The following is a 27,573-nucleotide window of genomic DNA, read 5'->3' as shown; positions in this document are numbered from 1 at the left end:
GCCAAATCCTGCAACAGAAACACGCCACTCAGCTCTTGTCGATGTTTGTCTTAATTTTTCACGGTACCATGTGGGATTTACCGGATGGATTCTGTTTTCTATTAGCGTTGATTGGATGTAGCTGAAAAGTTCGTATGGACGCTGGTAAAACTCCTCAAAAACCCCGAGCAACTCTCATTTATTTGCTATTCTGCAATCAATACGTACTACCAAAACTCTTGGACATATTTTACCCAGAAAAATCATCGATCACGCCATACTAACTCAGTTCCAGCGATTTGAAACACCTTTGCCGTCGGTATCTCACTAATCGGTTAATAAGGTTTTCCCAAACACATAAACTACCTTCTGCAAGGGAAAACCTCACTCTTCCGATATTCCCACTCCGATAAGCTTAGATACGTTATCTACGGGAGTAAATTCCTCTCCACCTGTCTTGTTCCTCTGAGACCTCCTGGAAGGAAGATCGGAAAATCAGGGATTAGAGTGTTGTTTTCCTTGGCATTTGGCCAATCGCTTTTCCGATAAATGTGATCTCGTCCATTTCATTCCATCTCCCATACTATCTTCCATCATCTACTGTTGTCGCATGTTACTCTTGTATCGTCGTTGCCAATTAACAATTGCGCATGACATTAACGTCACCAAACGGCGCTTCCTCTCCGCGTGCGCGGTACATTATCTCTTTCGCTTGTCATCTCGCTTCTCCAAGCAATTCTTGCTGATTCTCTCTCTCTCTTTCTCCATGCCTCAAAGACCTCCTTGGTGTCCTTACGTGGTTGAGATGAACGTACCAGAAGGAGAAAGATCCTTATCAGAAAGTCTACGCTACTCCATTACCATTTATGGATGTCTTCCGCGCTGAGGATCGGAGAGAAGAGATAAATACATAATCCTTCTAATTTTCCTAAATCACTAATCGTTCTCACCCTCCTTACTGACTGACCCACACGTAGGACGTTCTTATATTAACAAGTGTGAAATGAATCGTTTGTTCATCTTTTTTTCTCAAAGTAACTTATGTGTTTTGAGTTTTACATAGGAAGAATACAATTCTCACATAAATGACAGTCGTGCAAGCGAGTGCTCAGCCTCCAAAGCAAACATCTTCCCCTGCAGAATTGTAAATCAGATTTGGAAAATAAATAATCGCTTATGTGCAGCGCGCGTGTCCTCGCGAAATGATCCGAGTGTGACCAGAGCTTGAACGGGGCCATGGCGATGAGTGAAAGAGTGGGCAGATTGTGAGAGTTGAGTTTTCCGTTTTTCAAGCGTAACTGAAAAGAACCGAACTCAGTCGAAAAGCCTTTCCTTACTCACTCTTTTCCGCTATTCTGCTTTGCCGAGCTGTGGAGGTCCCAGAAGGTCCGCGGATTATGTGCAGATCAGTGTCGTGTGTCCTGCCTTTCCAGCGAACGGGGAAAAGGAACACGATGGCCTCTCTTTCCTATGTACTCCCTTCCTTTCTGCTGGTTCTTGTCTATCTGAATCTGGCCTACCCCACACATAAGCATTAAATTTGTTTACCTTGCTGCTTCCATTCCGGATTTTCTACTTTGTGCAACGCTATCCTTGCGGCAGGGAACCGAAGCATGCGGAAGGACTTCCCTTCGACTACTCCATCCGGACAAGGAGCTGTGCCAATGGCATCGAACTGAACTAGACTCACTTTTGAACGAACTGTCGGATCGAATAGGTGCAATTGGAGTTGACACCACTGGAGAAGTTGTCAACGGAACCAAGTCCTGTGGCCGAGAGTCTGAAACTATTCCGCTCATAGAGCCATAATAGTTGGAGTGCAAGATCTCCAAGGAAAGTGAATTTACTCCTAACTCTGTAATAATCAAAATCCGTAAGAGGATGAATTCCCGTTAAACACAAAGTGCAATCAGATAATTGTGATCCCAATTTGTCTCTAATTGTTTGTGTTGTGTACTAAAAGGCCAAATTATCCGCAATTAACGACCTCGTAAGAACGCATCTCGAAAAGGAAGACTTGTGAAAGCGCCTTATTGTGTTGAACGTGCATTGAAGGACATCCCTTCAAGCGATTTCCTGGTCCCATTTGTGTTTTTGTGTTTTTGTCCGTGTGTATGTGACTTCAACAAAAGAATCAGTATCAAAAAACTCTCTTCTGCGTCGTGAGACTTTCTGCTCATATCCTCACAACGCCAAGGACCTTGTGCAAATCGAGTTTCTCACAAGGAAATGGCAACGGACGTCATAATGGACTGGGATATCATAGACATGTAAGTAGATTAGTTTTTTTTTATCTTGCAATCAAATAATTGTGCTTCAGGACATCGAACTGAGCTTGAATTGAACCGAAAAATGAGGTCTTTTGTGTGTGACATTATGTTGCTTTCGGATAACGCTGGGGTTCTCTCATTATTCTTTGACCTTTGGCCTTATTGCTGTATTTTTTTCTAACTTTAAACAGCTTCAACTTCCATAACGAACACCGAGAGCTGGACATTGACATCCAATCCGTTCTGCTGAAGGAAACAAGCTATGGCACGTTACTTTCGCAAAGTGAGGAGGATCCCATGTACCAAACATTGGAATGCCACAAACGAACCGTTGAACCCCCCATGATCCATTCATCTTCATTCTGGAAACCCTCGAAATGCACGTGAGTATGCCACCTGTTCGTTACCAACGCCATCATTAGAGGAAGGATTTAGGTTTGGAGCAGTTCACATTTAGGCCATATCGTACAGAAGGATTAAGACATTACATTCGCACCATTTGAGGTTGATAAATCCACATCGACAAACTCACGACGTCCTTGGAAGCATTTCTATTTGCTGTAAACTATTTGTTTGCGCAACTAACCAGCCTGGTAAGGATTAGCAACCAACAAATGAGTTCCTTCTGCTGTAGTTGCAGAGAACGCTTTTGTCCTTCCATTTTGGGTTGTTGACACGGTTCTCATAGTTCCCATTTTGTTGACATTAGACGGCTTCCTTAAAGTCAACACAATACAGCATCCCATTCATGCAACTAGAATTAGTTTCGATGCGATGTCGTTCTCCCCAGACATTCGTTCTTTGTGAATGAGCTGGAAAATTGTGTTGGAAAAATACTTTTTACAGCGACCGAATACAAATTATAACTTGATTGGCTTCATTTAGGGATATGCATACATAATGCAGTGATCTCAAATGAAAAATAGTGAGTTATTTCATGGCGGATATTACGGAGAAAAATAAGCAATGAATCCATAAACATGCACGAATCCATCACACATTATAACAGAGGTATCCAACTGGAAATGATGCTGAACTGCACATGAGCCGTAGGATGCTGAAGAACATTTTCAACTTTTATAATTCTTTGCTTTATTTCCGAATAAATAGTGATATCCATCGCATGGAAAGAGTAAAAGAGTACTTCAAAGCATTTTAAATATGAGACGATTACAAGCGAAAGATTTTCAATTCTAAACAGGATAAGATTTTGGAGAAATTTATACAATTATGCTATTGTTCAATAAGACCTCAACGAAAGACACGGGAGTGGAATGATCTGAATATTAATCCAGTGTAAATGAGAACCCACTTTTGCAAGAAGGTCAATAGCCCGAAAAGGCTTCTTGTTCACACCTCTCCAATACACACGTGTGACGAAAAGTTTGTTGTCCGTAGTTCTCGTACTCCCAGTTTCTTCCCAGATCACGTTGTTTTGACTTATGAACCATTCGGGTCTAACGGACTTTATTTGCTCGTTGGAACACAAAAGTCCAACAAAGAGCAACATTGGAAACTTTCGCACAACTTTCATGAACTCAATCTCAATCTCAAATGAACCATTTCCGTTCCGTCTAAAACGGATCAGTCGATGGGAAACGTTTTCTTCACAATCTTTGCATTGAACTTCCTGTCAGATGATTGTAAATTGGAAACAATCGAAACAGAGGGACAGAGTTGGGGAAATTGATAAATGTTTAATGATTCGTTAAGGAATATAGAACGCATTGTTTCTGGAAATTGATGGAACGTCTGTTTACTCTTTGAAATTTGTTTGATTAAGTCGGAAAAGTTTGATTTGAACTGAATCTTTAAATAAGCTATTGCAAATTAATTACTTTAAACTTCGCAGTTTGTGATTCCTTCATACCTTCTTGTAATATGTCTAAATGCCGCTTAATTATCACTTTTATTTAATATATTTCACATATTTATTCTCTTTCGTTCCTCTGGCGCACAGTTTATGTGAGGAAACTCCCCGTATGAAGCCTTACAGTTTAGCGCAAGATGAAGACGAGCGACTTTGCTTGTAAGAATTCAGACCAACATTTAATGAGAAATTGAAATAATTACAGCATAGGTCTTCCGGAAAAAAATGTGCAGAAGAAAGAGTGTTGCTTTCGTATTAAATAAAAGTTTTGTTTAATCTAAACTCATCAACAAAAACTCAAACATTCGTGATTCGGTACATTAAGAGATGATGCATGAAGCCCGCCTTTTTCCATCTTTTTGCGTCATCTTCCGCGGAAATACGGAGCATATTTAATGAGAGGCCAAGGAAAACAATCACTCGCTGCTAATTATCGCTATTTGCATAGGCACAATCCGGAAGAAACCGTGAAAAAGGTAGTCGACAGTCAGTGAAACAAATGGAAATATGCGTCGGAACTGCGGTGCTGAATGATTTATGAAGTCTCTGTCTCCCTTCCATAGTGGCCATTGCAAAAGGGTTTAGGCTGTGGATGGTGGATCCGGAAATGTTCCGTGACGGAGAGTTTGTGCTACATAAATATCAACTTCATTTTCCGATTCGACATGCATTAGAAAATGTTTTAATAATCGATTGATGCGGAAGTGCAATGATCATTGCATAATTTATGTCGAACATTACGGTCAGATGCACCATTTCCATGTAAATCATGCAATGAAGAACTCCCTCGAATGTTCAAATATTTCAATAAACAATAGAAAACTTATGTAGAATTCTAAAGTCCACCAGAGCCTTTTTGACTTGCGAACATTTTGCGGCACCCATTTCCGCACTTTCCCGCTGCATTTAACACAAAATCGAAGGAAAAAACATTCCCAAAGGGGCGTTGCCATTTTGTGGAGCGAAGGACCAATCAGTGCTCTGTGCTCGTCGAGAAGTACGAAAGCAGGACGACAATAAAAGGACTCAAACGGAACGCGGTCTGATGGCGCTCATATCTCCCGCAGATGAGATTCGATTATTTCTGGCGAGAGATTGGCCAGTTAGTTCACCCCAGTTAGTTGATGTTTGCGGTTTAGTTTAGATATACGACAAGCGCAAGGTAATGGCCAAAGAAAGGAAGAATTCCATCTTCCGACGGCATTCACATAGGAACAGATTTGTTTAAACGCCAAATTCTGCAACACCCGTTGAGAATAATATTCTGTATGTGTGTGCCAATTTCAGAACTCCGACATCAGAGTTGAACGACTCCGTGGAATGTGACGAACTTACCCCAGATATGCTGAAAGAGGCCAGTGAAGCGGAGATCCTGTTTAAGGAAGATTCTTCAATTTCTCCATCAGACATGTGCTCCAGGGATCCGATTCCGTGTGATGATCAACTGCACAGTGATAACAACAACAACCGACCATGTCCTCACTGTAACAAACACTTCCCGTGTAAGTCTACTCTCGATCGACACCTTCGACGGCATACAGACGAAAAACCGTTCCAGTGTACCAAATGTCCCAAGGCATTCCGGTTCTCCTCCACGCTGTCCGCACACAAGAAGCTGCACGACCAAAGAGGACCCAGTCTGCGGTGTGAAACGTGTGGACGAGCCTTCACACAGCCCAGTGCCCTCTCCAGCCATCGGCTACTTCATCGGACGGATCGACCGCATTGTTGTACTCTTTGTGGCAAACAGTTTGTCCGCTTGCACGCCCTCAAGACACATGTCCTTAGTCACGCGAATGAACGACCCTTCGCGTGCGATCAGTGTGAAAAAACGTTTACCGAAAAGCACGTCCTTGTGCGCCATCGGAAGACGCACAGTGGCGAACGGCCGCACGAGTGTGAGGTGTGTTCGAAGGCCTTCAAGGAACGGTATGACCTACTACGCCACATGCTCATTCACAGTGGATTGCGACCTCACAAGTGTGTCGAATGTTCGAAATCTTTCATCCAATCCAATGCACTGGCGAAGCATCGGAAGTGTCACGAACGGGAACGCATTCTTGACCACCAGACGGATTCAGTGTCCTTTTCTGTGACCAGAACGGAAACTACGTGTTGTTAGATGTAGCTGGGGTAGTTAAAGGCGAGTTAGACCGATGCAACAGGTGTACAGGCGGTGAATTTCATGTGTCATTTGTCGATTGTTTGAGTTGATTTGTCGAAAATAAATACACACGTGATTGTGCAAGTATATCCAAAGTTACCATCATACATCCTTCTACGTGTTCACATGTAAGCTAGTTCTTCATTGAATATCACTCATACACGATAGTGTTAATGGCTTCCATATATTAAAGTATCAGAAAATAAATAAATACTAAAATGTACAAAACAATTCATGCATGATTTGCTTATAACGTATCCATTAAAAAATTGACTCTTTTTCTATTCTTTTTGATAAAGCATATCGAGTTTTGGCTGGGATATTTTTTAAATATCTTCTCTTCTTCAAATTGGCCAAGAAATTTCGATTGGAAACAGTTGGTACGTGTTAGGCGGGTTGGCATGCCACCAACCTCACCGTTAGATTTTCCAACTCGATTGGCTTGGATTTACAGTTTACCCATGTGGACATCTATTTTGGCCAAATATTTGCTCGTTCATAACAACCCCTTTGGCCGCCAAGTCTATCTTGCCAGAGAAGTTGCCACCCTATCAAAGAAATACCCACAATGCCATCGGTCTACCGTTTGTATTTCTGATGTTTCCCTTGATCGATTAAAACGGTCAAACGGTCAAAAATCTCCAGAAGTGCCAAAATTTTGTAGAAGTTTTCACGATCTTTGCCTTTTTTTCTGACCCGGATGAAACAAGCCCTCTGAACACGCAGTAAATCGGAGTTATTTTACTGCTCTGGTCTTAACCGCTACAAATACAATGATAGATCTGTCGAATTGTCACAGTATACAGACGACTAGTATACATTGACTACTGACAGAGTGGCCAACCAGCAGATGGCAAGGTAATCGCATAAAAAATCAAACAACTTTGTCGCATTTTTTAAAAAGCTGTTAAAAGGTTAACAAGATGTTTTCTTACCGTGGACTGACTCCCTACGTATTAATATAATAGTAAAAGAAAGAAGGGCGATAAATGAATCGATACAGATAGTATTATTAACTGATTGCAGCAATTGGAGTTAACAGTCAATAAATTAAAAAATTGTCATAATAGTACTTTTAAATTCAAGTAGTATTATAAATTAACAGCATCACATTTATCTTGATTATTGTACTGCATATGCAATTTGTTAATGATAAAATTATTGTTGTACAAATAAATATCTGAACGATTAATGATAGGCATTAATCGTGAGTTACATCTCACGTGAATATTAAATATCGAAAACATAACATTTCCAGACAAGCAGGAAATCAAAGTCAGTAAACTTTCTACATGCAAATAATGTATACAGCTTTTGTATCCTTTATATTTGTTAAGGGATTTTTTAGCACTACTGTAAGTGTTTGTTATATATAGCTATGTATTCTGTTTTATAACATTAAAGAATCGAAATAATTGTTTAAACAATATGTGCCACAGGGATAATAGAAGGCTTTTTAAAATTATATAAAACTTTATTACCAACATTTAGGCGGCTTAAAACTTCACTTTACCTTCGCATCCAACGAATTTGCATCTATACGCTTTCCTTTCCCACATCATCCTCCATCCTCCAAAATATTTTTTCTATTCTACCTTGTTTTCAACTTCAACTAGTTAGTATTAGGATCTATACTATCCATACCGTTTTAAGTAAGCATACATTTATGAAGCCTTCAAACAAACAGATCTAAAACAAAAAAATAATTAAACTTAAAACATTTTTGAACAAATTTAATCTGAGATAATATCTCAAAAGACTCGAATTTTCGTTAGTAATACTAGGGACAGTGGTAAAAATTGAAAAAGTAGAACAATAAACACAAAAACCCGTAAGACTCGTTAACGTATTACACATAACTAACTAAAGCATGTAATGCAGGAAGGGTGTTCTGTTGTATATAGTTCTTGAAGATCAGTAAAACTTCCAAAACGCCAACCATAATATTTGCACAATCACGTGTGTATTTATTTTCGACAAATCAACTCAAACAATCGACAAATGACACATGAAATTCACCGCCTGTACACCTGTTGCATCGGTCTAACTCGCCTTTAACTACCCCAGCTACATCTAACAACACGTAGTTTCCGTTCTGGTCACAGAAAAGGACACTGAATCCGTCTGGTGGTCAAGAATGCGTTCCCGTTCGTGACACTTCCGATGCTTCGCCAGTGCATTGGATTGGATGAAAGATTTCGAACATTCGACACACTTGTGAGGTCGCAATCCACTGTGAATGAGCATGTGGCGTAGTAGGTCATACCGTTCCTTGAAGGCCTTCGAACACACCTCACACTCGTGCGGCCGTTCGCCACTGTGCGTCTTCCGATGGCGCACAAGGACGTGCTTTTCGGTAAACGTTTTTTCACACTGATCGCACGCGAAGGGTCGTTCATTCGCGTGACTAAGGACATGTGTCTTGAGGGCGTGCAAGCGGACAAACTGTTTGCCACAAAGAGTACAACAATGCGGTCGATCCGTCCGATGAAGTAGCCGATGGCTGGAGAGGGCACTGGGCTGTGTGAAGGCTCGTCCACACGTTTCACACCGCAGACTGGGTCCTCTTTGGTCGTGCAGCTTCTTGTGTGCGGACAGCGTGGAGGAGAACCGGAATGCCTTGGGACATTTGGTACACTGGAACGGTTTTTCGTCTGTATGCCGTCGAAGGTGTCGATCGAGAGTAGACTTACACGGGAAGTGTTTGTTACAGTGAGGACATGGTCGGTTGTTGTTGTTATCACTGTGCAGTTGATCATCACACGGAATCGGATCCCTGGAGCACATGTCTGATGGAGAAATTGAAGAATCTTCCTTAAACAGGATCTCCGCTTCACTGGCCTCTTTCAGCATATCTGGGGTAAGTTCGTCACATTCCACGGAGTCGTTCAACTCTGATGTCGGAGTTCTGAAATTGGCACACACATACAGAATATTATTCTCAACGGGTGTTGCAGAATTTGGCGTTTAAACAAATCTGTTCCTATGTGAATGCCGTCGGAAGATGGAATTCTTCCTTTCTTTGGCCATTACCTTGCGCTTGTCGTATATCTAAACTAAACCGCAAACATCAACTAACTGGGGTGAACTAACTGGCCAATCTCTCGCCAGAAATAATCGAATCTCATCTGCGGGAGATATGAGCGCCATCAGACCGCGTTCCGTTTGAGTCCTTTTATTGTCGTCCTGCTTTCGTACTTCTCGACGAGCACAGAGCACTGATTGGTCCTTCGCTCCACAAAATGGCAACGCCCCTTTGGGAATGTTTTTTCCTTCGATTTTGTGTTAAATGCAGCGGGAAAGTGCGGAAATGGGTGCCGCAAAATGTTCGCAAGTCAAAAAGGCTCTGGTGGACTTTAGAATTCTACATAAGTTTTCTATTGTTTATTGAAATATTTGAACATTCGAGGGAGTTCTTCATTGCATGATTTACATGGAAATGGTGCATCTGACCGTAATGTTCGACATAAATTATGCAATGATCATTGCACTTCCGCATCAATCGATTATTAAAACATTTTCTAATGCATGTCGAATCGGAAAATGAAGTTGATATTTATGTAGCACAAACTCTCCGTCACGGAACATTTCCGGATCCACCATCCACAGCCTAAACCCTTTTGCAATGGCCACTATGGAAGGGAGACAGAGACTTCATAAATCATTCAGCACCGCAGTTCCGACGCATATTTCCATTTGTTTCACTGACTGTCGACTACCTTTTTCACGGTTTCTTCCGGATTGTGCCTATGCAAATAGCGATAATTAGCAGCGAGTGATTGTTTTCCTTGGCCTCTCATTAAATATGCTCCGTATTTCCGCGGAAGATGACGCAAAAAGATGGAAAAAGGCGGGCTTCATGCATCATCTCTTAATGTACCGAATCACGAATGTTTGAGTTTTTGTTGATGAGTTTAGATTAAACAAAACTTTTATTTAATACGAAAGCAACACTCTTTCTTCTGCACATTTTTTTCCGGAAGACCTATGCTGTAATTATTTCAATTTCTCATTAAATGTTGGTCTGAATTCTTACAAGCAAAGTCGCTCGTCTTCATCTTGCGCTAAACTGTAAGGCTTCATACGGGGAGTTTCCTCACATAAACTGTGCGCCAGAGGAACGAAAGAGAATAAATATGTGAAATATATTAAATAAAAGTGATAATTAAGCGGCATTTAGACATATTACAAGAAGGTATGAAGGAATCACAAACTGCGAAGTTTAAAGTAATTAATTTGCAATAGCTTATTTAAAGATTCAGTTCAAATCAAACTTTTCCGACTTAATCAAACAAATTTCAAAGAGTAAACAGACGTTCCATCAATTTCCAGAAACAATGCGTTCTATATTCCTTAACGAATCATTAAACATTTATCAATTTCCCCAACTCTGTCCCTCTGTTTCGATTGTTTCCAATTTACAATCATCTGACAGGAAGTTCAATGCAAAGATTGTGAAGAAAACGTTTCCCATCGACTGATCCGTTTTAGACGGAACGGAAATGGTTCATTTGAGATTGAGATTGAGTTCATGAAAGTTGTGCGAAAGTTTCCAATGTTGCTCTTTGTTGGACTTTTGTGTTCCAACGAGCAAATAAAGTCCGTTAGACCCGAATGGTTCATAAGTCAAAACAACGTGATCTGGGAAGAAACTGGGAGTACGAGAACTACGGACAACAAACTTTTCGTCACACGTGTGTATTGGAGAGGTGTGAACAAGAAGCCTTTTCGGGCTATTGACCTTCTTGCAAAAGTGGGTTCTCATTTACACTGGATTAATATTCAGATCATTCCACTCCCGTGTCTTTCGTTGAGGTCTTATTGAACAATAGCATAATTGTATAAATTTCTCCAAAATCTTATCCTGTTTAGAATTGAAAATCTTTCGCTTGTAATCGTCTCATATTTAAAATGCTTTGAAGTACTATTTTACTCTTTCCATGCGATGGATATCACTATTTATTCGGAAATAAAGCAAAGAATTATAAAAGTTGAAAATGTTCTTCAGCATCCTACGGCTCATGTGCAGTTCAGCATCATTTCCAGTTGGATACCTCTGTTATAATGTGTGATGGATTCGTGCATGTTTATGGATTCATTGCTTATTTTTCTCCGTAATATCCGCCATGAAATAACTCACTATTTTTCATTTGAGATCACTGCATTATGTATGCATATCCCTAAATGAAGCCAATCAAGTTATAATTTGTATTCGGTCGCTGTAAAAAGTATTTTTCCAACACAATTTTCCAGCTCATTCACAAAGAACGAATGTCTGGGGAGAACGACATCGCATCGAAACTAATTCTAGTTGCATGAATGGGATGCTGTATTGTGTTGACTTTAAGGAAGCCGTCTAATGTCAACAAAATGGGAACTATGAGAACCGTGTCAACAACCCAAAATGGAAGGACAAAAGCGTTCTCTGCAACTACAGCAGAAGGAACTCATTTGTTGGTTGCTAATCCTTACCAGGCTGGTTAGTTGCGCAAACAAATAGTTTACAGCAAATAGAAATGCTTCCAAGGACGTCGTGAGTTTGTCGATGTGGATTTATCAACCTCAAATGGTGCGAATGTAATGTCTTAATCCTTCTGTACGATATGGCCTAAATGTGAACTGCTCCAAACCTAAATCCTTCCTCTAATGATGGCGTTGGTAACGAACAGGTGGCATACTCACGTGCATTTCGAGGGTTTCCAGAATGAAGATGAATGGATCATGGGGGGTTCAACGGTTCGTTTGTGGCATTCCAATGTTTGGTACATGGGATCCTCCTCACTTTGCGAAAGTAACGTGCCATAGCTTGTTTCCTTCAGCAGAACGGATTGGATGTCAATGTCCAGCTCTCGGTGTTCGTTATGGAAGTTGAAGCTGTTTAAAGTTAGAAAAAAATACAGCAATAAGGCCAAAGGTCAAAGAATAATGAGAGAACCCCAGCGTTATCCGAAAGCAACATAATGTCACACACAAAAGACCTCATTTTTCGGTTCAATTCAAGCTCAGTTCGATGTCCTGAAGCACAATTATTTGATTGCAAGATAAAAAAAAAACTAATCTACTTACATGTCTATGATATCCCAGTCCATTATGACGTCCGTTGCCATTTCCTTGTGAGAAACTCGATTTGCACAAGGTCCTTGGCGTTGTGAGGATATGAGCAGAAAGTCTCACGACGCAGAAGAGAGTTTTTTGATACTGATTCTTTTGTTGAAGTCACATACACACGGACAAAAACACAAAAACATGAATGGGACCAGGAAATCGCTTGAAGGGATGTCCTTCAATGCACGTTCAACACAATAAGGCGCTTTCACAAGTCTTCCTTTTCGAGATGCGTTCTTACGAGGTCGTTAATTGCGGATAATTTGGCCTTTTAGTACACAACACAAACAATTAGAGACAAATTGGGATCACAATTATCTGATTGCACTTTGCGTTTAACGGGAATTCATCCTCTTACGGATTTTGATTATTACAGAATTAGAAGTAAATTCACTTTCCTTGGAGATCTTGCACTCCAACTGCTATGGTTATACGAACGGAATAGTTTCAGACTTTCCGTCATAGGACTTGGTTCCGTTGATAACTTCTCCAGTGGTGTCAACTCCAATTGCACCTATTCGATCCGACAGTTCGTTCAAAAGTGAGTCTAGTTCAGTTCGATGCCATTGGCACAGCTCCTTGTCCGGATGGACTAGTCGAAGGGAAGTCCTTCCGCATGCTTCGGTTCCCTGCCGCAAGGATAGCGTTGCACAAAGTAGAAAATCCGGAATGGAAGCAGCAAGGTAAACAAATTTAATGCTTATGTGTGGGGTAGGCCAGATTCAGATAGACAAGAACCAGCAGAAAGGAAGGGAGTACATAGGAAAGAGAGGCCATCGTGTTCCTTTTCCCCGTTCGCTGGAAAGGCAGGACACACGACACTGATCTGCACATAATCCGCGGACCTTCTGGGACCTCCACAGCTCGGCAAAGCAGAATAGCGGAAAAGAGTGAGTAAGGAAAGGCTTTTCGACTGAGTTCGGTTCTTTTCAGTTACGCTTGAAAAACGGAAAACTCAACTCTCACAATCTGCCCACTCTTTCACTCATCGCCATGGCCCCGTTCAAGCTCTGGTCACACTCGGATCATTTCGCGAGGACACGCGCGCTGCACATAAGCGATTATTTATTTTCCAAATCTGATTTACAATTCTGCAGGGGAAGATGTTTGCTTTGGAGGCTGAGCACTCGCTTGCACGACTGTCATTTATGTGAGAATTGTATTCTTCCTATGTAAAACTCAAAACACATAAGTTACTTTGAGAAAAAAAGATGAACAAACGATTCATTTCACACTTGTTAATATAAGAACGTCCTACGTGTGGGTCAGTCAGTAAGGAGGGTGAGAACGATTAGTGATTTAGGAAAATTAGAAGGATTATGTATTTATCTCTTCTCTCCGATCCTCAGCGCGGAAGACATCCATAAATGGTAATGGAGTAGCGTAGACTTTCTGATAAGGATCTTTCTCCTTCTGGTACGTTCATCTCAACCACGTAAGGACACCAAGGAGGTCTTTGAGGCATGGAGAAAGAGAGAGAGAGAATCAGCAAGAATTGCTTGGAGAAGCGAGATGACAAGCGAAAGAGATAATGTACCGCGCACGCGGAGAGGAACCGCCGTTTGGTGACGTTAATGTCATGCGCAATTGTTAATTGGCAACGACGATACAAGAGTAACATGCGACAACAGTAGATGATGGAAGATAGTATGGGAGATGGAATGAAATGGACGAGATCACATTTATCGGAAAAGCGATTGGCCAAATGCCAAGGAAAACAACACTCTAATCCCTGATTTTCCGATCTTCCTTCCAGGAGGTCTCAGAGGAACAAGACAGGTGGAGAGGAATTTACTCCCGTAGATAACGTATCTAAGCTTATCGGAGTGGGAATATCGGAAGAGTGAGGTTTTCCCTTGCAGAAGGTAGTTTATGTGTTTGGGAAAACCTTATTAACCGATTAGTGAGATACCGACGGCAAAGGTGTTTCAAATCGCTGGAACTGAGTTAGTATGGCGTGATCGATGATTTTTCTGGGTAAAATATGTCCAAGAGTTTTGGTAGTACGTATTGATTGCAGAATAGCAAATAAATGAGAGTTGCTCGGGGTTTTTGAGGAGTTTTACCAGCGTCCATACGAACTTTTCAGCTACATCCAATCAACGCTAATAGAAAACAGAATCCATCCGGTAAATCCCACATGGTACCGTGAAAAATTAAGACAAACATCGACAAGAGCTGAGTGGCGTGTTTCTGTTGCAGGATTTGGCGTATCGTCTGGTTGCAATTTGGCCGCAAGCCAATTCCAGTTGTAACGTATGACGGTGATCCTTTGGCCAATATGGATGTGAACCCTGGCTGTACAAGGATGAAGAAAAACAACAATTTATAATTAAATTTAAACTGCCTCGCAGTTGTTTTTCTTCCGTCAATCGGCTCCGAAGGACGGCAATAGAACAAAACTTCCCAGGAAAAAAGCCGAAATAGACACAACATGGCGTTGGTAACGTAGCTTGGAATTATTTCATTGGTATGAAACAACAGGGAGGTTCATGTTAGGCCTTTCGTTCTTGTTGAACCGTCAATCTATTGCCAGCAAAAAAGAGCGATAGAAAAAGCCTCGCCATCAACAGCATGTTTACAATTAATTTGGAAAGTTGGATCAACTTCATGAGTAATGGATGTGTTTCGGTGAATTTGGTTTAGATTTTTATCGTATCGTATAAATTGAACAAATTTTCCTTAAGTTAAGCATAAATTTGGTTAGTAATACGAATACTGAAATGGATGAAAGTCATACATTAACTCCGTGTATGTATTCAATTATCCTAATGAGTCATGAAAATAATCAATAACCATTCAACTGCATCACCGAATGCCCTCCGGTTAAAGCAATGATTGTTCCATGCTTCCGTTCCGTTGGTCGGCTAAAAGTATTATCGAATATTGCGTTAATTTATTTATGTATGTTACCATTTTGTACCACATGTACACCGAATTGCTGTTCTCAATACTCTTGGAAAAGAGGTGAGTTTTTCCACTCAAAGCTATGGTGTGGATTAACGAAATTCATACGTGAAGAGAACAATAGATGTTTCCGTGGTGTAGTGGTTATCACATCCGCCTAACACGCGGAAGGCCCCCGGTTCGATCCCGGGCGGAAACAAACTGGCATCAATCATTTTGATCGCGATGCTTAGAATCTTTTACTACTCACAACGATATTATGTGGTTTGTTCTTATCTTTTAACATCAAGATACTGAAGCTGACTCCAAGTCTCGTTTGAAATCTCTTTCGTTGACGGTTCCGAAGTGATCTCGTTTTTCGGAATTGTATGAAGCATTGCTCTAACCCCACCCTGAATTGGAGATTGTTTCATGTTTCGCCATTCACTTGGTTACGGGAGCTTGGGGGTACTTTCTCCTGGGTTGGCCAGATGAAAGTCTCGCTCACTTTCTGCCCCAGTTGTGGGGAATTGCTTGGAAGTTGATCGTGCTTTTCTGTAACTCGTCCAAGTCACCGTCTGTAGCCGTGATCGTCTAGTGGTTAGGACCCTACGTTGTGGCCGTAGTAACCCAGGTTCGAATCCTGGTCACGGCAGTGCGAAAGAAGAGGATAGAACATTCAGTTCTCATGCTCTCTGGCACACTGTCACGGAAGACGGGGGCCGGTTGTATTTTTATTACGTTTAGATTCGCATAATACCTAGCATCGAGAAGTAAATTGATTTTACCAAGGAGTTTGATTTTAGCAAATCCTAGTCGATGCTCCAGGGAATCGATTTTCTGTCACTAGTATTGTGTTCAAATTCCGATTGTTCAAAGATGATGAGCCTCATTTAGTCCTGTTATCTCAGATATTTCTATTAATTGTTGTTATGAAGTACTGTAATATGTACTGTATCATGTAAATATAAGAAGAAAGCTAATGCATTAAGCACGTAAATCAATGTTTGACGGAAACTAAAAAAGATATAATTTAATTTCAGAAACATCTTTTCTATAAGTGCAGACTTTTTCTACATCAGCATTATGTTCCGTTTTTCTATCTTTTGAAATCAAATGATATTGGTGATTTAGAAAAATATTAAATTTAACGAATTCATGCAAGTATGGTTAACTTTGTTTAATTCTTTAAAAAAATCGATACCCGTCTGTGGCATAGTTCAAGCTCGGGATACTTTTTTGCTTTTTTCTTTAGACTTACAAATTCTACATTGCAGTTTGTCTCTCCTCCAACTCATGATTCAAGCGATGCCTAGGGGTTAGAAGACAAAAAAAGGATATACTTGCAGTAGAGGTATAAACACATTTGTTTGTGTAATGACTCTCTCATAGTTGCTGATCTCCTAAAAGAAAAGTGGGCCTCCTTTAGGACTGCAACGAACCACAGCTACAGCACTCATACTGCCGAAGCTCCATGCAGATCATAGACCAGTTGCCATAGGCTAAAGCTCTTCCTCCGACCCTTTTTCTGAGTAGGATATGCTCTTGTTGTAAAACTTAAAGGCCTCAAGATACGGTTTAACGCGTTGATAAAACATCTTATTTCCCTTGGTCTGTATTTTAGCCATCTTCGCGTTATCCCCTTAACCGCCATACGCAAGTTTAACAGTAAGGATTTTTTTTCGCCTTCTGATCTTTGATAGATAAATTGGGCTTCGCTAAATGAAACCCAATATGTGCTTATTTCGCGACGAAATCTGGTTCTTTGAGTGCATAAGACATAGGACATAGGACATAGGTAGCGAAATCAAAATGTTTCAACAAAGGGAAACTAAAGTTACATTCTATTTGGAATTATTAACATACTGTATAGTAATATAGCGTACATACGATAATTAGTAGCTTTGAAAAACGATTGAAATTATTGCAAGAATAGCGTTGTACAACAGATCCACTCATTAACGAATCTTTTTCTGTTTTGACACAAGGCGAAATGAAAGCCGTTGCTAGTACGGAATCAAACTTGTTTATGTTGACAATTACTTCTAATATGACAACTACACTTAACAAACTGATCACAGCAAATTTATTGCATATATTTTGCATCTATTGATAGGAAACTGTATATACTCAAAAAAACGTGCGAAAAGTTTGCTAAAAAAAAGTTTACTTAACATTTCACCCCAAACCAAGCATGCTAATGGCTTGTTTTGACAGTTGACAATGCTTTCAGATTTTATTTGAAATGACGTTGACGTATGATTTGAGCCACTGCAGCAAAACGGCAAACGCGTTTGCTATAATCCAAAGCGTCCATTGCGAGTAAACAAAGTGAGCGTCGTGCGGCTTGTGTTGCAAAACTTGCATAGATTTTATGTTCCGTGTATGTTTTACAATCTATATTCAGCGTTTAAAACGTTTCTTTTCGTGCTTCTCATACGTGCGTTTCACGTCCTGCAATAGAAACCATCGAAAAAATGTGTATTGTTGAGCGGTGCTTCTGCCTGGTTCGTGTCCTGTGTTATGGACCGGTGCGGCATCAAGCCAATTGTATGCGGACCGCATGTTTTATCACCCAATCAAACGGTTTAAAAGGGTTAGAAACTAGCATTTGATCGCCGGAACGCCCTACAGAACATATACTTTTGATGATTTGAACATTCGAAATGTGTTTTTTTCTTTGTGAAACTTTCATACCAATCATCTGTCAAACGGCATGATACTCAAATCCGCGTACCCAATGTGCCGAAATGTGTTCTTTTTCAAGCAAAAAATGAGATGATCCATGTTAAAAAGCTAATCCTCAATTTCATGGTGTGCAGCTAATCATTCACTTCTTGGCAATGCGCACGGCTGTAAATGGTTTAAAGCCAACAGAACAGAAGACCGGCTGCCACTAATTTGGCAATCATCAACTACAGTGTACCAACGAGAGTGTAAAAAATAAGATCACCATGCAACCACCCTGAACCTTTTGGGCCAATCTCTGCAACAAAAGCGAACGGTAATCGTTTTGCAAAAGGTGCATTCGGAGGATCAGTTTTGCGGACTAAAGTTTCCTTCGTGGGAAGCAATCTGTGGTAACCACTTCAGGCAAGAGTTGATTCAGCTGTTGTTCATTTCGAAGGCGCACTCTCAATGCACCTCCGTAGAGTGGCAGAAAGGATCAACATAGGGACAGGATCGTCGAAGGTTTGTTCCTTTTTCTGGCAAACCTATTTCTCGGGATGGTTTTGCGTGCAGAGTGAACAATCGGAAGAAGTCATTATACGAATTAATTGATGTGTAAATAGTGGAAACATAATCCGGGGTACGAGTGTGTTTGTGTAGGCTGTGTAATTAAGGTCCCAATAAGTGTGTACGAGCAGCTTTTCGGTAGTGTTTGAAGTGTTTGTTATTTGTGAGGAGTGAGGTAGGCAACGGCCGGCTTTGATTGAGTAAAGTTAGTTAAAGTTTTGTGACGAATGTGTTGATGGTGAAAAATGGTGAAGGTGATCCAATTTTTCCTTGGAATACCAAATAATGGTAAGTACATCTGTATTTTTTTCTTCTTTTTACCAAAATAAATTTATTACCAGTTTTTCCATGTTGCATTTTGGTACCGCTGCTACTAAGCCTAAGCTAGAGCTTAATGCGTGCCGTTTGATTGTTGCTTTTATGGTTTAATCTCTTATTTGAACTTACAACAGTGCCCGACCGGTTCTGGTATTTTTTTAGCCACTTCATTCCCCTTAAAAGACCAGCGGCGATGTGCAATGTGTCACAAAATGAGAAACATACCCCGAAGGCTTTACAACTTCTAGTCGGAGCCGGAATCAGTAAGCTTTTTACGTGAGATGAAAGTGACAAAAACAATCCCACACCCTAGTACACGTGTCCTGGTCCTTAGCGTTGTGGCCGACACCTTGGTTAGACGTTGATCTGTATTACTTTTCCCAATCCCTTCGGTTTAATTTACCACAAACAAAGGCATATCAATCACGACAGTTTGGATGTTATTCATTGATAAGCTTGCGAATATTTAAATTGACTTTCCAGACAAATTACAGTGGAGCGCCGATTATCTCAATAGGAAATGAAAGAATTGGCTCAAGTTCGACCAAATAGAACAGATTTATTTAGCAAAGTACACCTAAGAAAATTAACATTTAGCTTTAGAAAAAAAGTCCAACCATTAAACACACTAAACACTAATATTTATCAATAAAAAGAATTGTATCTGTTATCCGTGATATTCGTTTATCCGGAAGGGGCCGAGTCCCGATGAGCATGGATAATCGGCGTTCCACTGTACCACGCGTTAAAAAAAACTCCGATAGCTTAAGATACAGCGCTATGGTTATATCATTTAAAATCGTCGATTTCAATAATCAAATTTCACCAATAAGTTTCTTCAATTTAATTTTGTTTACAGATTTTTGTATGTCAAATAATAGTAATGATAATTTCGTTCGGAGTAGGATCGTTCCGTTCCTTGAATGGAACGAACGCACTCAAGCTCAAATAAAAACTCAAAGTAGGTTTTTTGCACCTACATTTTGTAGTGCATGAGAAGGTAGCAGTATGCACTCTTACTTCTGCTACATCAGTGCCATTTAAAAAGATTTTTTCAAAAACTGGGTAGCGATATTCAGTGATTGGCGTTAGCAAAACCATGGCTGTTAGCGTTTGTAGCTTGATTCTCATGTCTAGAGAAAAAAAATCATGTGATTATTAATATGTTTTGTGCCTTATTTTACTAATATTATTCGCAAAGAATTCATAACTATGGAAATGCATTTCAATAAACTTCAATAAGCAATACGCGGCCTTAGTTATGAATAAAAAGAAATTGTTTAAATTTCCCGTTGAAGTAGGTTCAGCGAACATATAAGGTTCGTTCCGTTCCTAATTGACAAAAAATTGGTTCCGTTCCGTTCCAAAAAAAAGAACATTCCCATCACTAATTTAGTTCATTCGATATTTTTGTGCAAAACAAATTACAATTCAAGTACAAAATTAAATCAGAAGAAATCAGACATATCATTTATCATAAGGTTTATTGCAACCCGTAAAAAACGTTCGAAGTACTTAAAACGTCAACTCTAATTAATATTTTAAAACCCAAAACTTTAAACGGCACTGTTCCGCTGTTGTTTAAAACCCTTTGCATAAAATGAGCAGAAGAACGTTCTGGCTGACGCCATTGATTAAAACGAATGATGCAATTAATATCCGTACTGTTTCGTATCGAAAGGGGAAAAACGTACCAATCAGAGGGTTATGAAAAATAAAAAAAAATCATTAACGATTCGGTGCCAAAAAATGGTTTCAATTACTTTGTACCGAAGTTGTGCGTTTTCCCCCTTAGCATTTCATTCCTACCAAATTCACAGCATAATTGGTTGCAATGTAATGGTAACTGTGGGTAATGATTGAGACGACGAAGGGACAGTCAGTGACGGGATTATATGCCACGCCCGACTGCCTTTAAGCTGGTTCGATATGGTTCCGATGGTTGTTTGGGCCACCGTGACTGTTGCGCTGTATTCTCAATCACCATGACCATGTTCGGGACTTTATTAAAATTTGCATCCAACCATCAGGTCATGGTTCGCTTTTTGTCACGGTTCTTTTTTCCCTCAGTTATTTTTATTTGAATATTTGCCGATATACATTTTAAAAATGGCGCCGAATTATGAGCTCTAACGGTAAAGGGCTTTAGAGGAAGACACGAAAATAATCCCTCGACATAATGTAGAACGTTTGATTGAAATCCAAATTACATAAGTACAGTTCCACACGTGAACCTTCATAAGTTTTATCTATAAGAAAATTACGTCACTTTATTATACATTCACCAATAAACTTTCTCTATCCATCATGCAAATCGATATGAAAATGGATAATGCAAACAAAAAAATAACAAACCTTACTTCGGGTTTCATATTACCGGAACCGCATTTAGAACGCATCCTGTAAAAACATTCCCGCAGCGGATCACTTTGCATGCATAATTTTGTGAGATTGGAAAAAAATCAAAATAAACAATTTTTTTCCTCTTTTTTTTGTAAAATGATTTTTGAAGAATGGAAAGGTACGCGTACTAGAGTGAAAAAGAAAAACCTTCAAAAATAATCCACCGTTGATTTGCTTTTCTTGGATAAAAGCTTTTTTTTGTTGGGCATTATTTACACACCGTGCCCAATGTGACGGAGAAGTGCCATAGGTTTAAATCTTCCCAAAATCCCTGGAGTAGAAAGCCGCTCGAACGTAGCACGGTAACTTTAAGCAATAGGGCAATGGCAAATGTCCGCAAACCATCTCAAGGATTAAGTTGGTACATGTTGGAATTGTTCCGTTGTGTGTGGCTCCTTTGCAAACATGTTCAAAATCTTTTCCGTAATGATTGTCTCAAAAAAATGTGGAAAGAATTCTTTTCAATGCAATCTGTTTCCTCAAATGTTTACTTTGCAATCAGCAACTCGAATGGACAATCATGTTGGGGAATACTCGCAACAGAATGATCTTGCTAATTCCTTCCTGTTGGCGTTTTACGGGTTGTTGGCAAGAGCATGAAATTGAGTAACATTTGGTGGTTTTTTGACTTGTTTCTTTTAAGAGTGGACAATAGCTGTTTACTTAGGTAATTCAGCCAACGAAGAAAGATAAATGTGTTTGGGGTTCAAGAATATACCACCACCAGATCAAACAGTTTGGCTTTTATGGCTGCTGGTTTTAAACCTATTTGCTTATTATAGTATATTAAAGTTGATATATCTATTATAGCATAACTCTAAGCTATACTATGGAGTTATAAATTTTTCCACGCAAACTCTCACTATGATCAAACATAAGAAAATTACAGAACACTTTTAATGAATTCTTTCGAATCGAACGAATCTTTATATTTAATTAAAATGAACATAAAAAAATTTCGGGTACATGCAATTGCGTAATTCAATGTGAAGTAAGAATTTATTCCAAGATACCAACGATAACATTTGCACAATCACGTGTGTATTTATTTTACAAATCAACTCAAACAATCGACAAATGACATATGAAAGTCACCGCCTATACACCTGTTGCATCGGTCTAACTCGCCTATAACTACCCCAGCTACATCTAACAACACGTAGTTTCCGTTCTGGTCACAGAAAAGGACACTGTATCCGCCTGGTGGTCAAGAATGCGTTCCCGTTCGTGACACTTCCGATGCTTCGCCAGTGCATTGGATTGGGTGAAAGTTTTCGAGCAATCGGTACACTTGTGAGGTCGCAATCCACTGTGAATGAGCATGTGGCGTAGTAGGTCATACCGTTCCTTGAAGGCCTTCGAACACACCTCACACTCGTGCGGCCGTTCGCCACTGTGCGTCTTCCGATGGCGCACAAGGACGTGCTTTTCGGTAAACGTTTTTTCACACTGATCGCACGCGAAGGGTCGTTCATTCGCGTGACTAAGGACATGTGTCTTGAGGGCGTGCAAGCGGACAAACTGTTTGCCACAAAGAGTACAACAATGCGGTCGATCCGTCCGATGAAGTAGCCGATGGCTCGAGAGGGCACTGGGCTGTGTGAAGGCTCGTCCACACGTTTCACACCGCAGACTGGGTCCTCTTTGGTCGTGCAGCTTCTTGTGTGCGGACAGCGTGGAGGAGAACCGGAATGCCTTGGGACATTTGGTACACTGGAACGGCTTTTCGTCTGTATGCCGTCGAAGGTGTCGATCGAGAGTAGACTTACACGGGAAGTGTTTGTTACAGTGAGGACATGGTCGGTTATTGTTGTTATCACTGTACAGTCGATCATCACACGGAATCGGATCCCTGGAGCACATGTCTGATGGAGAAATTGAAGAATCTTCCTTAAACAGGATCTCCGCTTCAGTTGCCTCTTTCAGCATATCTGGGGTAAGTTCGTCACATTCCACGGAGTCGTTCAACTCTGATGTCGGAGTTCTGAAATTGACACACACACACACACATAGAATATTATTCTCACCGGGTGTTGCAGTATTGGGCGTTTAAACAAATCTTTTCCTATGTGAATGCCGTCGGAAGATGGAATTCTTTCTTTCTTGGGCCATTACCTTGCGCTTGTCGTATATCTAAACTAAACCGCAAACATCAACTAACTGGGGTGAACTAACCGGCCAATTTCTCGCCAGAAATAATCGAATCTCATCTGCGGGAGATATGAGCGCCATCAGACGGCGTTCCGTTTGAGTCCTTTTATTGTCGTCCTGCTTCCGTACTACTCGACGAGCACAGAGCACTGATTGGTCCTTCGCTCCTCAAAATGGCAACGCCCCTTTGGGAATGCTTTTTCCTTTGATTTTGTGTTAAATGCAGCGGGAAAGCGTGGAAATGGGTGCCGCAAAATGTTCGCAAGTCAAAAAGGCTCTGGTGGACTTTGAAATTCTACATAAGTTTTCTATTGTTTATTGAAATATTTGAACATTCGAGGGAGTTCTTCATTGCATGATTTACATGGAAATGGTGCATCTGACCGTAATGTTCGACATAAATTATGCAATGATCATTGCACTTCCGCCTCAATCGATTATTAAAACATTTTCTAATGCATGTCGAATCGGAAAATGAAGTTGATATTTATTTAGCACAAACTCTCCGTCACGGAACATTTCCGGATCCACCATCCACAGCCTAAACCCGTTTGCAGCGGCCACTATGGAAGGGAGACAGAGACTTCATAAATCATTCAGCACCGCAGTTCCGACGCATATTTCCATTTGTTTCACTGACTGTCGACTACCTTTTTCACGGTTTCTTCCGGATTGTGCCTATGCAAATAGCGATAATTAGCAGCGAGTGATTGTTTTTCTTGGCCTCTCATTAAATATGCTCCGTATTTCCGCGGAAGATGACGCAAAAAGATGGAAAAAGGCGGGCTTCATGCATCGACTGTACTTTACTTCATCTCTTAATGTACCGAATCACGAATGTTTGAGTTTTTGTTGGTGTGTTTAGATTAAACAAAACTTTTATTTAATACGAAAGCAACACTCTTTCTTCTGCACATTTTTCACGGAAGACCTATGCTGTAATTATTTCAATTTCTTATTAAATATTGGTCTGAATTCTTACAAGCAAAGTCGCTCGTCTTAATCTTGCGCTAAACTGTAAGGCTTCCTGCGGGGAGTTTCCTCACATAAATTGTGTGCCAGAGGAACGAAAGAGAATAAATATATGAAATAAATTAAAAAAAAGTGATAATTGAGTGGTATTTAGACATATCACAAGCAGGTATGAAGGAAACACAAATTGCCAAGTTTATAATAATTAGTTTGCTTATAGCTTATTTACAAATTCAGTTCAAATCAAACTTTTCCGACTTAATCAAACAAATTTCAAAGAGTAAACAGACGTTCCATCAATTTCCAGAAACAATGCGTTCTATATTCCTTAACGAATCATTAAACATTTATCAATCTCCCTAACTTTGTCCCTCTGTTCTGATTGTTTCCAATTTACAATCATTTGACAGGAAGTTCAATGTAAAGATGGACGGAACGGAAATGGTTCAGTTGAGATTGAGTTCAGGAAAGTTGTGCGAAAGTTTTCAATGTTGCTCTTTGTTGGAGTTTTGTGTTCCAACGAGCAAATAAAGTCCGTTAGACCCGAATGGTTCATAAGTCAAAACAACGTGATCTGGGAAGAAACTGGGAGTACGAGAACTACGGACAACAAACTTTTCGTCACACGTGTGTATTGGAGAGGTGTGAACAAGAAGCCTTTTCGGGATATTGACCTTCTTGCAAAAGTGGGTTCTCATTTACACTGGATTAATATTCAGATCATTCCATACACGTACCTTTCGTTGAGGTCTTATTGAACAATAGCATAATTATATAAATTTCTCCAAAATTTTATCGTGTTTAGAATTGAAAATCCCTAGCTTGTAATCGTCTCATATTTAAAATGCTTTGATGTACTCTTTTACTCTTTCCATGCGATGGATATCACTATTTATTCGGGAATAAAGCAAAGAATTATAAAAGTTAAAAATGTTCTTCAGCATCCTACGGCTCATGTGCAGTTCAGCATCATTTCCAGTTGGATACCTCTGTTATAATGTGTGATGGATTCGTGCATGTTTATGGATTCATTGCTTATTTTTCTCCGTAATATCCGTCATGAAATAACTCACTATTTTTCATTTGAGATCCCTGCATTATGTATTCATATCCCTAAATGAAGCCAATCAAGTTATAATTTGTATTCGGTCGCTGTAAAAAGTATTCCTCCAACACAATTTTCCAGCTCATTCACAAAGAACGAATGTCTGGGGAGAACGACATCGCATCGAAACTAATTCTAGTTGCATGAATGGGATGCTGTATTGTGTTGACTTTAAGGAAGCCGTCTAATGTCAACAAAATGGGAACTATGAGAACCGTGTCAACAACCCAAAATGGAAGGACAATAGCGTTCTCTGCATCTACAGCAGAAGGAACTCATTTGTTGGTTGCTAATCCTTACCAGCCTGGTTAGTTGCGCAAACAAATAGTTTACAGTAAATAGAAATGCTTCCAAGGACGTCGTGCGTTTGTCGATGTGGATTTATTAACCTCAAATGGTGCGAATGTAATGTCTTAATCCTTCTGTACGATATGGCCTAAATGTGAACTGCTCCAAACCTAAATCCTTCCTCTAATGACGGCTTTGGTAACGAACAGGTGGCATACTCACGTGCATTTCGAGGGTTTCCAGAACGAAGATGAATGGATCATTGGGGGTTCTACGGTTCGTTTGTGGCACTCCAATGTTTGGTACATGGGATCCTCCTCACCTTGTGGAAGTAACGTGCCATAGCTTGTTTCCTTCAGCAGAACAGATTGGATGTCAATGTCCAGCTCTCGGTGTTCGTTATGGAAGTTGAAACTGTTTAAAGTTAGAAAAAATGATAGCAATAAGACCAAAGCTCCAAGAATAATGAGAGAACCGAAAGCAACATAATGTCACACACAAAAGACCTCATTTTTTGGTTCAATTCAAGCTCAGCTCAATATCCTGAATCACAATTAATTGATTACAAGATTTGAAAAACTAATCTACTTACATGTCTATGATATCCCAGTCCATTATGACGTCCGTTGCCATTTCCTTGTGAGAAACTCGATTTGTACAAGGTCCTTGGCGTTGTGAGGATATGAACAGAAAGTCTCACGACGCAGAAGAGAGTTTTTTGATACTGATTCTTTTGTTCGAGTCACATACACACGAATAAAAACATAAAAACACGAATGGGACCAGGAAATCGCTTGAAGGGATGCCCTTCAATGCACGTTCAACACACACACAACACAAACAATTAGAGACAAATTGGGATCACAATTATCTAATTGCAGTTTGCGTTTAACGGGAATTCATCCACTTACGGATTTTGATTATTACAGAATTTGAGAAAACTTCACTTTATTTGAAGATCTTGCACAACTATTATGGTTCTACGAACGGAATAGTTTCAGACTCTTGGCCACAGAACTTGGTTCCGTTGACAACTACTCCAGTGGTGTCAACTCCAATTGCACCTATTCGATCCGACAGTTCGTTCAAAAGTGAGTCTAGTTCAGTTCGATGCCATTGGAACAGCTCCTTGTCCGGATGGACTAGTCGAAGGGAAGTCCTTCCGCATGCTTCGGTTCCCTGCCGCAAGGATAGCGTTGCACAAAGTAGAAAATCCGGAATGGAAGCAGCAAGGTAAACAAATTTAATGCTTATGTGTGTGGTAGGCCAGATTCAGATAGACAAGAACCAGCAGAAAGGAAGGGAGAACATAGGAAAGAGAGGCCGTCGGTGTTCCTTTTCCCCGTTCGCTGGAAAGGTAGGACACACGACACTGATCTGCACATAATCCGCGGACCTTCTGGGACCTCCACAGCTCGGCAAAGCAGAAAAGCGGAAAAGAGTGAGTAAGGAAAGGCTTTTCGACTGAGTTCGGTTCTTTTCAGTTATGCTTGAAAAACGGAAAACTCAACTCTCACAATCTTCCCACTCTTTCACTCATCGCCATGGCCCCGTTCAGGCTCTGGTCACACTCGGATCATTTCGCGAGGACACGCGTGCTGCACATAAGCGATTATTTATTTTCCAAATCTGATTTACAATTCTGCAGGGGAAGATGTTTGCTTTGGAGGCTGAGCACTCGCTTGCACGACTGTCATTTATGTGAGAATTGTATTCTTCCTATGTAAAACTCAAAACACATAAGTTACTTTGAGGATAAAAAGATGGACAAACGATTCATTTCGCAATTGTGAACATAAGAACGTGCTACGTGTGGGTCAGTCAG

General features: G+C 40.3%; 2 protein-coding genes and 2 non-coding genes across 4 annotated transcripts; 3 read left to right on the top strand and 1 right to left on the bottom strand.

Moving 5' to 3' along the window:
- The first annotated feature begins 1,644 nt into the window (after window positions 1–1,644).
- LOC125772398 (zinc finger protein 626-like) lies at window positions 1,645–6,796 on the top strand. The gene is made up of 3 exons (XM_049444102.1): window positions 1,645–2,249; window positions 2,441–2,632; window positions 5,407–6,796. Exons 1-3 carry the CDS (start codon window positions 2,209–2,211, stop codon window positions 6,239–6,241), a joined length of 1,068 nt encoding a protein of 355 aa, XP_049300059.1. The 5' UTR covers window positions 1,645–2,208; the 3' UTR covers window positions 6,242–6,796.
- Window positions 6,797–7,956: 1,160 nt separating this feature from the next.
- On the bottom strand, window positions 7,957–26,537 carry LOC125769534 (oocyte zinc finger protein XlCOF6-like). The gene is made up of 5 exons (XM_049438267.1): window positions 26,341–26,537; window positions 25,971–26,162; window positions 22,387–23,216; window positions 11,966–12,179; window positions 7,957–9,191 (listed from the first exon to the last, which is right to left on the bottom strand). Exons 1-5 carry the CDS (start codon window positions 26,379–26,381, stop codon window positions 8,357–8,359), a joined length of 2,112 nt encoding a protein of 703 aa, XP_049294224.1. The 5' UTR covers window positions 26,382–26,537; the 3' UTR covers window positions 7,957–8,356.
- Window positions 15,422–15,494, top strand: Trnav-aac (transfer RNA valine (anticodon AAC)). The gene has a single exon. It is a non-coding gene; the product is annotated as a tRNA-Val (tRNA).
- Trnah-gug (transfer RNA histidin (anticodon GUG)) lies at window positions 15,858–15,929 on the top strand. The gene has a single exon. It is a non-coding gene; the product is annotated as a tRNA-His (tRNA).
- Window positions 26,538–27,573: the final 1,036 nt, after the last annotated feature.

This window comes from Anopheles funestus, chromosome 3RL, assembly GCF_943734845.2.
Source record: "Anopheles funestus chromosome 3RL, idAnoFuneDA-416_04, whole genome shotgun sequence".
In the NCBI taxonomy this organism is placed as follows: domain Eukaryota; kingdom Metazoa; phylum Arthropoda; class Insecta; order Diptera; family Culicidae; genus Anopheles; species Anopheles funestus.
This window is presented reverse-complemented; position numbering and strand designations above follow the sequence as displayed.

What these genes read in the sequence shown, in the direction of transcription:
- LOC125772398 (XM_049444102.1), top strand. Translation starts at nt 2,209, where the DNA reads ATGGCAACGGACGTCATAATGGACTGGGATATCATAGACAT. An exon ending in GACTGGGATATCATAGACAT is followed by an intron (nt 2,250 to 2,440) that starts GTAAGTAGATTA and finishes AACTTTAAACAG; the next exon opens with CTTCAACTTCCATAACGAAC. An exon ending in TGGAAACCCTCGAAATGCAC is followed by an intron (nt 2,633 to 5,406) that starts GTGAGTATGCCA and finishes TGCCAATTTCAG; the next exon opens with AACTCCGACATCAGAGTTGA.
- LOC125769534 (XM_049438267.1), bottom strand. Translation starts at nt 26,381, where the DNA reads ATGGCAACGGACGTCATAATGGACTGGGATATCATAGACAT. An exon ending in GACTGGGATATCATAGACAT is followed by an intron (nt 26,163 to 26,340) that starts GTAAGTAGATTA and finishes AACTTTAAACAG; the next exon opens with TTTCAACTTCCATAACGAAC. An exon ending in TGGAAACCCTCGAAATGCAC is followed by an intron (nt 23,217 to 25,970) that starts GTGAGTATGCCA and finishes TGTCAATTTCAG; the next exon opens with AACTCCGACATCAGAGTTGA.